Consider the following 13,796-nt stretch of genomic DNA (forward strand, 5'->3'; position numbering starts at 1 on the left):
TTGTTCTCATTGAATGGCCTTGTGCGTCAATTTTTTTACGAATACGACTGTAACATAACAAAATCTGGAAAAATGGAAGCAACGTGAATACTTTGCGGATACAATGTACGGATTAAGATCATCTTCCTGTGCTCTCCTCTGGATCCTGTGTGACTGAACATGTACTGTACGCTGAAGTACGAGTAGCGGAGCGGCTTCTGCTCTCTCAGCTTGATCACCAAAGCTTTACACATGTTAAAAAAAAAAATCTTTATATTAGACTGAAAGACGCAAACACGATTATAGAGCAACATAAAAACATCCATTAAAAAAAAAAGTTAATATCTGAGATGTCTGTATGGTTACCAGCCATAACTTGTTAATACATGTTGTACTTTAAATAATAACATACCTAACTGAGTAAAAGTATGACCTCTGCGACAATAAATGAATTCAGAGACAAAAAAAAAGAAAAGAATAAATAAGAGTATTTTCTGTAAGTATTGAATCATATGGCGAATCATATGGCGAAGGACACCGGGATCAAGATGCTTCCTGCTCATGAATGAAGTAACCAATGCTTTGAAAAAAAAAAAAAAAGAAGCACATCAAGGATGTCACCTTCCTGCCTTGGTGGAAGCTTGCAAGTGAACAACCGAAGTGCTCTTTACGCAGAGCAGCCACAAACACTGAGACATAATCTGCAGGCGCATCATCATCATCATTGCACACGCTGACGATAGCGCATGTGCGAGTGTGTGTGGACGACAGACTTTTCATCCTCACAAGAGGCACCACGAGGCCCCCGCTTCAGAAAAGGAAAAATCGCCCACCAAGCAACTCTGACGGCAAACATGACACGCGCCGCACTTTCGGCGTATTCAAGTTCCCTGTTGCTGCGCTTTGCCATTTCACAGCATCGTTGGCGCTATGAAGTGCATTCTGAAGGACCGCCACCGAAACAGCACAACAGTTCGAAGCTCCGTTGTCCAACGACATGACATCAAGTTGAAGTAAAAAAAAAAAAAAAAACAACACATGGGGGGGGGGGGGGGGGGGGCCCGTGCATGCAAAAATCCGCTTTGGTCCTGACCCGTGTGTTCTAATTCGGCACACAGTTGACGGACACGACCCGACGCCAAGACGGACGTGTGGGCGGGGGGATCGAACGACCCCACTGACAAGCAGAGCAGCAAGCTGGCTTTGACTCCAAATGGCCGCCGTTGGCGCTTGAGTCGTGTCGATTTGGATGTTAGTGTCATCACATTATCGTATCAAGTGCAGAGAACAAAGGCAGTACTGTGCTCTTATGCAACGGCAAAACTCAGAACTCGGAACAGAAGAATGCAAACAAAGAAACATCTCTCGTTAGATGACTTTGAGCGCCCGTTGTTAGTGTTTCCTATCCACATTTCAATATAAAACTTGACTGAATATCGTCTGCATTCCAGACGCCGTTTCTCAAAACGAAATATGACAATGAAATCCTGGTCAGCCGATATTGATAAGACGCGATATTTAAAGATAGAATTCCCCGATAAACGTTGCCCAAGGAACTGTCTTTGGCCTCTTCGGAGCGGTCGGGCGAGCGCGCGCCTCATCGGGTGAAGGTGGCGCGACCTCCAGTTGGGACAGTCTCCGGGTTCGGCAACCCTTCATGGACTGATCGGTGTGAAGTGTTTGCCCATTTTCCTGACTCCTCACTTCCCTCCAAGGAAGATACATAGTTGCAATATGCAGATTCAGTCACCCTTGTTTCACAAAGGTTTAACAAAACACAGACAACAAACGTTAGAAAATCCCACTCGTAATACGGCCCGGCCCGCATGCCTTGCGCTTCACTTATACGATAGAAGCCTTCTGCCTCTTTCAAGGCTTCCCAAACGATCTGAATTCAGAGTTCATACAGTACAAGCTCGAGATAAACAAGATGCAACTGACTGGTCACTTCCTCTTCCGCTCGCAAGACAAACTGACGCCACATGACGTCCCCTCCCTCTCGTCATTTGAAGGCCACCAGAGGTCCTGCCTCTGATGTCTTACTCCTAACAAACGTTCGCGTTTCCCTTTTCGCCAGAATCCCTCCTCACTTTCCCATTCAGTCCCTTCAACCTTCAGCACCTTTCCCGACACCCCCCGTCACCTCCTTCCACCATTTCTTTCTCTCGATTGGCACATTTTTTTCATCAACGGTAAGCTTGTAAACTAGCGTGATGGCTACCCGCGGGTGTAGCTTTATAACGGGACTCTTCAACATTCAAAGCCGATTCCTTTTTTTGTTTCTGTACCCTTTGAAAATAGCGTCATCATGTAAACAATAGAGACCCGTCATCGACAATCTGTTTTGTTTGATGCTCAAACGCTGAGCAATATGGGCCTTTCCCGAATGCTTGCCATCCATCTGCTTGTCTCGTTTTGGGGGTTCCAGGTTCTGGAACAGATGTGGAAAATGCCACAAGCACTCAAGGTGTATACATGAGGATCCTAAGAGGGGAACTGAGGCTGGGGGTTCACTGGGCCCCGATCCCCCATCCCAGCATCTCTGCCTCTGCTGCGGGTGAACTGCTTCTGACCTGATCACTCTGGTCACCCACTGTCCAGCCTACGTTGGATACTTTCCTCTCCCCGGGTGCCTTCAGGACTGAGATGGTGAGGGTCATAGCAGGAAGTGTGTTTCCCAACCACATGGACGCAGCCAATGTGTTGGCTTGTGTTTCTTGGAGGCCTCCCAGTCCCTGGGTTGAGCTCTACCTTTGGCTACAGGACGAGGGCCTCAGGGTGGCTTGTTGTGAGAGGGCCTCCGGAGGTGACCCGCCACGCGGTTCCGCTGCTCTCACCCAGGTCCTCATTTCATATTGTCGATGTGCGATCGGCACCATCTGAAGAGCATAGATTAAACATTTTGCATTAGTAATGGCACAGAAGCAAAGTGCGTGTTCATTTAAGCTCATCGCTCATCAGGGACGCCAATTCAAGACCACATCTCCGACAACATCCCGTGGACCTGCGGTTGGGGTGTCCTTGAGCAAGACACCGACAGCCCAAACAATTCCCTGGGCACTTCAGTGGCCCCCTGCTCCAGGGTGTGCTTGCTGAGTCCATTACTGTAATGGGTCAAATTTCATGTATAGGTGTGTTCATGACAAACGCAGGTGATTATACCTTCACTGTTTGCTTTTATTTGTTTGGAATGTACTGAATAAAGCAGCCTGCTCATAGTGCCAGTCAACAACTTACATCACCTTTTCTTTTTCAATAAGCGTTTGGGAAGTACGGACACGAATTGTTGTAGCTTTGTCGGTGGGCTTCGTTCCCATTCTTACTGGATGCACAACTTCAGTTGACATTTTTTTGCACTTCATAATGCATTTTCAATGGCAAACAGGTCTGGACTGCTGGCAGACTAGTCTCATACTCGCTCACTACAAAGCCACGCTGTTGTTACGTACAGAATGTGGCTTGGCATTGTCTTGCTGAAATAAGGAGGCGCCCGCATGAAAAAGACTGCGATTGGATAGCAGCATATGCGGCTCCAAAAGCTGTAAGTACCTTTCAGCTTGAATGGTGACTTCCGAGACGTGCGTTGTGCAAGTTATTCATGCCAATGGCACAATCACAACCCATACCTTCACAGACACTGGCTTTTGAACCTTTTGCTGATATCAATGTGATGGTCGATTTCCTTCCATAATTTCCAAAAAACGATTTGGATGTCGCAAAGCTAACTTTTCTACTTTGCGTCAGTCCATCTCAGAAGAACTTGGCCGCAAAGAAGGCAGCGAGCGGCATTTCTGGGTGTTGTTGATAAATGGCTTTTGCTTTGCATGGTCGAGTTTCAATTAGCATTTGCAGATGTAGCGATGACGTTTGAAAGTTGAAGTTGAAAATGGTTTTCTGACATCTTCCTGAGCCCATGTGACAATATCCTGAAGTGCCACCTGAGCGATCGAAGGGCATTCAGTGTTTTTTTTTAAAAAGTCAGTTTCACCGGTCCGTCATTCATCATTTGCCAGCAGACGAACTGCCAGTCCGTCATGCCATCATTGTTATTTAAACCACATTTCGGCTATATGGCACCCCTTCAAAGCAGTCTGTGGGATTGAAAGGTATACAATACAGCCAGCTTCCATTACCGACCGGGAAGACCTAAAGAAGGAGCAGCCTTGGAGAATGGGTACCGAGAATTAGCAGCCAATGCAACTACAGATCACTAGATTGACTAGCGATGTTCAAATGTTCTCTTTCTGTCGTGGGACGAAGAGCCCCTCGTCCGCTTCAGTCGAAGCAACCCTAGTGTAGTCACCCTGACACCCAAACTCACGCGTCTCATGTTTCCGTCGTTTGTCAGCGAAACGACAGCCCGTCACTGACAGACCTTCTGTTGGTACTGATGGACTGCCTGCCACTGGGGTTAGTAACGCTTTGACTGACAGACGATGAACCGCATCCATTGGCACTTAGTCAATCAATGCTTCAAATTTCCGTCAGTCCGCCAGCAAAACGTGTGTCCACCAGAGATGGACCATCCGTTGGTACTGGATATTTTCAGCAGATTCTCTTAATCTTTTGATGACATGATGATCTTTTTTTTTTTCAATTGTATGTTGAGAAATATTGTTCTTAAATTGGTGGCCCATTCTATACGACTCGTCACTACGCGAGTGTAGCCTAGCTAAGCAGCCTGCTAGAAGCACTGAAATCAGCCACCAAGCTTGAAGGCAAATGTCTGGAAGTATTTTGGGATTGAAAAAACATGAATTCAGCAATGAACTGACACTTTGTGACACAGTCAGAGGAATGTGAATGTTATGTGTCTACGGTGTGTTTTGGGCACTTTATTTGCACAGTCTGCTCTGTGGTTGGAACTGATTTCAATTATTTAGTCCCCCGCAAGAATCCGCATCGCGGAATTTGCCGCGGATTTCAAAGCTCTCCGCGGAATTGACAGCAGTCCATGGAAATAAGGGCGAGGTGCAGAATATTACATTTGCACGTAGTTTTCATTCCGACACCTCGATGTCGCGGTGTGATGCCCGGTTCAGATTTTTTGAGTTTTGATGTTCTCAAATCAAGTCAAGTCAGCTTTATTGTCAAATATGCTCTATGTACAACATAGACACACATGCGCACGTTGAGTGACATGCGCAAAACACGACAACACGCAGCAGTGTTTACAGAAGTAAATATGATCCAACGTGTAGGGGGCTCATTTTTTTTAAATCATCTAATATAAAAAGAGGAGCAATGTAGGAGGTGGTGGAATTATTATGGGGAAATGAGGTGATGACATCACGCATGACAAAAGACGATGTCATGTCATCGACGCAATAAATCTATGGAGTTGAATCACATTTCTTGTCATATTGTATGCAGTATGTTTCCAATAAAAAATGGCTAGGTTAGTAGAGCATCTGTGCTGTATGTTTCAAATAGAGCACATTTGACAATAAAGTTGGCTTGACTTTCCATATTTGCACTTTATCCATCCAGCCATTTTCTAATCAGGATCGTGGGCCTACTGGAGCCTATCCCACCCTGAACTGGTTGCCAGCCAATCACAGGGCACACAGACGAACAACCATTTGCGCTCATAATTACACTGAGGGACAATTTAAAGTGTTCCATCAACCTGCCATGCATGTTTTTGCAGTGTCGGAGGAAACCAGAGTACCCGAAGAAAACCCTCGCAGGCACGGGGAGAACATGCAAATTCCACACGGGAAAGCCAGGACCTGCAATCGAACCCATGACCTCTGAGCTATGAGGCGGACGTGCTAACCAGTAAATCATCGTCATGCCCATTTTGCACTTTATCAAGTAATGAAAATAAAATCTAATGACTACTACTGTAGCAAATGCTACACTCACCTCACTTCCCACTCAGTGATGGTGTGTATGTCGGTGTGAATGGTTGTCTGTCTCAATATCTGCCCTGCGTTTGCCTTCCGCCCGAAATTCAGGACTAGTGGTGTTGAAAATCATGAATGGATTATTAGAATTATTATTATAATAATAATAATTATTATTAAATAAATCTGCCTTAGAGGGACAAAGAGAATACTGATGTTTAGCTTAGAACCACAATGTTGTGGTTTTGGAGATAAAATAATTCTAACTTGATTTGTTCATGAATTTGCTGTTTATAACTGGCCATTTTAGGTCCATTTTGAGTATGCCTGCGGAAAATCAACTTGAAGAAAATCAAGACTTTTTCTCTGCAGATTCCTGGGGCGGGGGACTCATTATTTAATGTTTTGTTCAGGTCATGTTCCATAAAACGTACATGACTGATGTAACTGCCATGGGTCCACTTCTCGCTGGCTCGTCTTATTTTTACCAACGCAGCGAGTTAGAGCAAGAAGTTTCTATTTGCAACAGTGCTTCAGGGAATGTCTCCCATTCGAAAGTAACATTGGCACCGCGTGAAATTGTGAATCCCGAATTGAAAATCAATGTAAATTGAATCAAACTGGGGCCTTACGAATCAAATCAAATGGATTTGGGAAGTCTGAATCGACACCCGGCCCAAATCCCAACTTCTGACTTGGACTCTGGGTTTGTAATTCAATCACACTGAGAAGCTGGAAGATGATGTGGTTGAGGCACAAGTTGTGAAAACATATCAGGATGTCAAACAAGGAAGGCAGCAAAGACAAAGAAATCACAGTCGCTATGACAACTGCATTTGGAAGGGCATTTCTACGGGCTTCATTTCTATGGAATAAAACGCGTAGCTTGGTCACATTTTCCAAACCAGCCCTCGAGGCAACAGCTGTCAAACTGTTGTTTTTCTCTGAAATCTTCTATCAGTATTTTGACAGATGTGTTATTCCTCAACCAGGACAGTGAGGGCCCGATTCCCTCGCTCTCGGACAAGTTCAAGCCTCACTTACAAACAGCACATGGCACTGCCAGATTGGTAAACTTAAAAAAAAAATAAAATCAGTGCGTTATCACATTCTACTGTATCATATATATTTTCGAAAATGATGAAAATTTGATCGACACTATGTGGCTTAAGTGGCCAAATTGCCCCCCCCATGTGGCCCATTTTTGTGTATATGTTAGCAGCATTTGGGACCAGCTGCAAATGAGAAAGCAGCAAAATGACAAATACCTAAATGGAGACGACTGCAATAGTACAGTATGGCACAGGCAATGTCATGGATCATTCTTTCAATATCTGAATAGGAGCAGAAATGCTTGAAAACAATTCTTGGTTCAAGTGGCTTACACCAACATTTTTGTCTAAATGAAGGATATTTATGCTTTTCAAGACGGGATGCTCATCTGCCACGCTAGCTTATTTTGAGGCAAACTGTCACGAGACGTCGTTTTGTTTGTTTTTTTCTTTTTTTGATGGACCCCTGGTGAAGCACATAAAAATAAAAGAAAACGTTGGGAACTATCAGTTTCCTACTTCCTTTCACCCCATTGAGTTGTCCAGCACCCACGTTTGATCCACAGAAAGCCTTGACAGAACTTGGAAAAATGTGACAGACCGCGATCAGATCGTGAGGAAGATGAGGGACTCCGTTCGAACGAGACAGGCCAGGAGGAAATGTTGCGTTAAGCGGCGGTAGTGCACAGGCTGAGCCGGAGCGCGCCTTTGAGCGTCCGGCACCCAGCAGCACCTCCTCTCTTCTCTACGTCACGGATACCGTGAGGGACCAGGAGAAAACTGAGCAAGATTTGAATATGGACGAAAAATGACTTCAATCTCCCGGTGTACAGTGGAACCTCAAGTTACAAACTGAATTGGTTTTGTGAGTCCGTTACAAAGTTGAACCGTTCAGAAATCATGCTAAGATTTTCCACTGAAATGAAGGAACATGCAATGAATCCATTCGAGCCGTAAAATTCAGTTCTGCTGACTTTTTTTTTGTTCTTGCGAGGATATTTTACTTTTTCCCCACGTTCATTTTCCAGGAGTGGAAAATTGGTCAATAATTTTCCGTGTTTTCCAAGACTCGAGGCAACCCTGTCTGATCCAAGTGTTTATGTCTGTTTCTTTTCTAATTCATTGGTTGAGTGAGCAGATTCCCTTTTCTGAGGAGCCATGCTTCAGGCATCTCTGATTGGGTGACTGCAATTTCCACCGATATTATCCGTTCTCTGAATTGAAAGGATGCTACATTTTACATTTGACTAACGTACACACCGTCAACAGGTCTTATTTGACCAAAAAAAAAAAAAAAACTTTTCAAACGCAATGCGATTTATGACTGGATAACCAAGGATGCCAAAGTGGAAGCTCCGCCTACATATGCAATGGCTTCCAAATTACGCCGCAAAGGAATATCACAAGATTTCCGATCAATGAGGGTTATCCAGCGTGACAACACACGCACAACACAAATCATTTTGCTATGAAAGTTTTGTTTGTAACCCGAATTGTTCATTAACTCATTCACTCCCAAAGCCGTTTTTAAACGTCTTTTCAGACTTGGTCCAGAATTGGCTGGTACTGAATGAGTTAATAGACATTTGCGACTAAATTGGGGTGTCTTAGCGGCCGGGAACATAAAGTACGTCCCGTCAATGCAGTATCGGTGTCTATTAAGTCATTTCCCGTAGCTGCAGTAAATGGTATTTCTCGTTTTCAAAACTAACACAATGAGAGAAAAAAGAAATAGAGCTGCGGCAAAATGTTTGCACCGCGACTCCAATTTTGTGCTTCAGTAACTGGCCAATGTCTTTTGGAATTGAGAAAACGTACACAATACGAAAAATAAAAAACAAATCAAGTCAAACTAACGGCCAACACTTTTGGCCACCACTGTCCAAGATAATTACATAGTCTCCTTTTTAAGGAAGGTCCTACGCTCCATCGCTCGGTTCTATTCTGTGCCTTCCCGACTGCTGACACATGCACAAAGCGGCGCTTGTCCAAATTTCCGTGTGGAGGACTGAGGCCTGACTGTCTTCACTTCAGCTGAGTTAAGTGGGGGTGGCAATGACTGTAACCCTGGGCAAAAGTTATTGTACATTATGCGCAGAGCAATACACCCACCCACACACACACACACACACACACACACACACACACACACGCATATACACACACATGTAAATCGGCCTCACAGTGCAGAGGAGCGGGGTTCGATTCCAGGCCTTGGCCTTCCTGTGTGGAGTTTGTTTTCCCCCTGCCTGTGTGGGTTTTCTCCGGGTACTCTGGTTTGATTATGAATGCATGTCAGGTTAACGGAACACTCCAAATTGTCCCTAATTGTGAGTGTGAGCGTGGATGGTTGGTCGTCTCTGTGTGCGTTGCGATTGGCCGGCAACCGGTTCAGGGTGTCCCCCACCTACTGCCCTAAGACAGCTGGGATAGGCTCCAGCACGTCCACCGACCCATGTGAGGATAAGTGGATCAGAAAATGGGTGAATGGGTGTTTTTTCCTCATTTATCTCACAAACGTGAACGTTTAGATAATACAATTTCAAGAGCAGATCTATTATTGACTACTTTTTTTACTATATTACCAAACTACCCTCCAAACAGTTTTGAAATGTGTGGCAACAAGACTGTTGCTGACAAGTTATTCACAAATAACGACTAATTTTAGAGTGTGACAGAGACATGCGACTCTGTTCTCGTGAGAATATGTTGCTTTTGTAGTATTTGAATCGCTGTGTGTCATCAAGCCAGTGGTTTTTGAACCCACCCGTGGTATTGAAATAAAACTAAAAACAGATCCGCGGCACAAATAAAGATCAAGCGCATGGACCTAGTCAGAGGGACTGTCACTGTAATGGAAACTCTACAAAGAAAAGTGTGTCACACCCTGTGTATTTCTGCTGGTAAAAAGCGGATGAGTTGAAGTGGTTTAAAAGTGTCTCTTTCAGATGTCGCCGGCTAATTGGCATGATGCTGTCCCTCCGAATCATCGAGAGATGACTAATGTGGTGGAAAATGGACATTTAACAGTGTTAACTTGTTCAGTATCTCATGATGAACTGTTAACTTGTATCACACATCCTGCTACCTGGAAAAGGGTTGCTCTGCAAGTTCGTTGCTGGGCAAGCTTGTGTGTCAGAGTTTAACCCCTCCCAAGAACAAAACATGTTATAAGAGGGGGCCGCACCCCGCTGCTTGGGGAGTCGCTCCATCACAGATCTGTAAATGGTGTTTCCCCATCAATTGTAGCTGAAATAAATCTCATCGTTGGACAAAGAATTTGGGTTTCTTGGTTTCCCTGGACAAGACACAAATCACCCCGATGACAACAACGACTGTGTTACTATACCCTGGCGGATTGACTGTTCGTATATTCTTTCCATGAGCAAGTAAAATATTTAACAGGACAGACAGGGACATTTGATTCTGTGGGCACCAAACACAGCTGAGAGGAAAAACGCATCGGTGCAGTCCTGTAACTACCAAAACAGTTTTGAAATAATAAAATGTGCATTTTCGGTACTAAAGGTGAATGAAGACATTGAATGGCTGTGAAAATGTGGCTTACCTCCCAATGCGTGCTCTGTCATACTCAAACATAAGGATTCAAGACGATTGTTGATGTCCGGCTCCGTAACAGGCAACTGAAGATCTGTACACATGGGGAAAAAGAAACAAACGCAGATTATATCATGGACATGATGAAAAGTTTAGAGCTAGAGGTAAAAACAAGAAGGGATTCATACTGATACATATGAAAGATGAAATAAGTGAACAACCAGCTGAGAATTAACCGCAGTATATGGTTAGAGTTGAGAGTCCAATTGCGGCCACGGGCGAAACAATGATTTCAGCCAGTATGAAGTCATACTATGCGTGCAGGGATTTATGACTTGCCAAAACTACAAATCAATTTGACCACTGTACAATGTGTTTTCTTATGAATTCCATTTTCATATTTGAATGCTGCCTGGTATATACCCAATGGTGTGATTCATGTTTTGGTCAAATGTTAAAAATTCAGATGAATTTAATGATAATTCAGGGTAGGAGCAGAAGCTACACTGGCCTTGATATGATGTGGTACAATAATTGGTATTTATGGGCATACAGTATTGGGGAGGGGGCCTCTACCAAGAATCACAATAGCATCAATCCATCCATCCATCCATTTTCTGAACCGCTTTATCCTCACAAGGGTCGCGGTGGGTGCTGGAGCCTATCCCAGCCGTCTTCGGGCAGTAGGCGGGGTACACCCTGAACCGGTTGTCAGCCAATCGCAGGGCACACAGAGACGAACAACCATCTGCGCTGACACTCACACCGAGGGACAATTTGGAGTGTTCAATCAGCCTGTTATGCACGTTTTTGGAATGTGGGAGGAAATCGGAGTACTTGGAGAAAACTCACGCAGGCCCGGGGAGAACATGCAAACTACACACAGGAAGACCAGAGCTGGAATCGAACCCGGTACCTCTGCACTGTGAGGTCGATGTGCTAACCACTCAAACACATGGCCGCCAATCACAATACCTACACAATATATTGTGATTTTTAAAAAGGAAACATGAATAAAACACTGTGTGCCCTGTGATTGGCTGGCAACCAGTTCAGGGTGTCTCCCACCTACTGCCCAAAGACAGCTGAGATAGGGTTCAGCATGCCCCGCGACCCTTGTGAGGATAAAGCCGATCGGAAAATGGATGGATGGATAATGCATGGATGGAATGCTAAATGAAATGCCCCTTCCTACTGCTTTATCTACACCAGGGGTCGGGAACCTATGGCTCGTGAGCCATATATGGCTTTTTTGACGATGCATCTGGCTTGCAGATAAAACAAAATATTTTAGCTTGTATAATGCATCCACCAGATTTTTCACTGCTCATTTCCTGTTCGGGCTGCAGTTGGCTCCAGGAGCAATTTTGATTGGATGATACTGGCCTATGTTGCCGTTGCTGTGGAAACAGGTAAACACCCCCTTTTGAATCAGCCCGCTCGGTCATTAGCTCAAAGTAAATCCTTCGACGAATAAAATGGCGAAAAGAAAGAAAGATGACGAATTTTTAGCAAACGTGAGGAACGGAAAACCATTCACATTAATGGTGAGTATTATCACAAAATTATTTTAAAGAATACATTCAGAGGCTTATTATACTGACATTTTGTTTAAAATACATTTTAGATATATGACTCTCACTGAAATACATTTCCAAATATTTTGCTTTTATGGCTCTCTTAGTCAAAAAGGTTCCCGACCCCTGATCTACACCATGTGTTCATGTGTTATCCAAAGACCTTTGCCAAGCCTCAACTTCACTTTTTTGACAACATATTAGCGACGCGTTGCATAATAACCTATTATCAACCGCTTGATTGACTGGCTGCTCGCAAATGACGACATTCGCAAGGTGAGCCAGTGGCCAACCATGGCGCAACACAGGGCCTCCGGTGAGGCGGTTATCTCCGTGTTGCTGCACCTCGTCTTCTACGGTGCATAAAAATATGTCCTTGCATGAAAGTGGGCCCCAGTGTAAAAAATTGTTGGACACCGGACAGTAGGCTTAGTAACATCACCCGAAAAGTCAGAAGACAGCAAACTCAGTTCTGTTGAATTTAATTTTTTTTGCCTTTAAAAAAAACACAAAAAAACCCCCACACTATGTTGCATCATTTTAATAAGATACCATTCATTGTTCAGCCCTGGTATTTAATAATTGTATATATTATAATAAAAATGAAAAGAGTTGTTCAAAATCATGACCAGCGAAAATTCCCCGTATTGTGCAGGAAATAAGATTGGTACTAACATGACTACCAGTTTGCTTTGGCGCTATTCTTTTTTATGACTATTTTTTTTCTTGAATTGTTTTCAATCATTTCTAGAATGGTCTTGGAAGTCACTGTACAATACAATGACATTATTTTTGGCTGTGTGTGTGTGTGTGTGTGTGTGTGTGTGTGTGTGTGTGTGTGTGTGTGTGTGTGTGTGTGTGTGTGTGTGCATGTGCGTGCGTGCGTGTGTCTCCCAGGTAACAGTTTCTGTTGACTGCCACTGCTTCTGCTCTTGAACTGGGTGGAGAATATTTGGGAGAGGGCTGGGTTGAGGTTGAAGAGTTTTTAGGGCGTGTTGGTCATATATTTGGGCTGCGCAACCAAGCAACCCTGTCTACTATTCAGTCTTTAGCTGAGTCCTCAATACAGACGGGGCAGTGAAAATCCCTTGCGGCAGAGAGAAAAGCTGAGTTAGGCGGTCATCCACACTAGGCTATTTATAGGCTTCAATGACCAGCCTCCATCCCTCCAAAACACATCCACATACTCTCTCACTCCCCTAACTCCGTGAACAAAGACCAAGACAAACATACACAGGGCCGGACAAAATGGCACACGCGCATTCCATGCCTTTCCAATATTCGACCTCGATTAATGTGCGTCCTTCCAAACACCTTGGACTTATATGCACGCAAAACAAGACAGACGGGGGCTGACTTTTGAAATCACTACGTCTGAGAGTGCGACGTGTGCATGACGCTGCAGCGATGGGAGAGAGCAAGACACGAGACAGCCAAGAAAGAGAGTGGGTCAGGGAGAGAGAGAGAGAGAAGGCAGGGAAGTTGGGCCAGAGAGTTGTCCTCACTGCACAAAGCCCCGTTGTGGGACTCTCACGCTTTCCCTTCCCCGCCTCGTTTTCTTCCTCTTCGTTCGTTCTCTACGCACGCCCTCTGATATCCTGGCAGTTGAGGAGCTTTGCCAGAGGTCCCGCTTTTCTGTCAATTGCTGCTGCGGTGCATGTGACACAGCGGAAGCTACCTCATGTCACAGTCACCATGGCCTTGCTGTAGTCAACTAGTTCTTGAGTGTTGTTGGCATTCAGGGAAGATGTCAAGTCTACGTTTCAGCAGGAGTCAATTAT

At 44.6% G+C, this 13,796-nt stretch overlaps 1 protein-coding gene across 1 annotated transcript in view; it reads right to left on the reverse strand.

Moving 5' to 3' along the window:
• Positions 1-1,039: 1,039 nt before the first annotated feature.
• samd4a (sterile alpha motif domain containing 4A) overlaps positions 1,040-13,796 on the reverse strand; it is a 64,189-nt gene continuing 51,432 nt past the window's right edge. The window contains exons 12-13 of the mRNA XM_086106350.1: positions 10,449-10,532; positions 1,040-2,858 (exon numbers count right to left, since the gene is read on the reverse strand). Coding sequence (XP_085962476.1) covers positions 2,830-2,858; positions 10,449-10,532 — 113 coding nt within the window. The 3' untranslated portion in view covers positions 1,040-2,829. The remainder of the gene's footprint in view (positions 2,859-10,448; positions 10,533-13,796) is intronic.

Source organism: Hippocampus guttulatus, chromosome 3, assembly GCF_054856545.1.
Source record: "Hippocampus guttulatus isolate MCC_2025c chromosome 3, RoL_Hgut_1.0, whole genome shotgun sequence".
NCBI lineage: Eukaryota > Metazoa > Chordata > Actinopteri > Syngnathiformes > Syngnathidae > Hippocampus > Hippocampus guttulatus.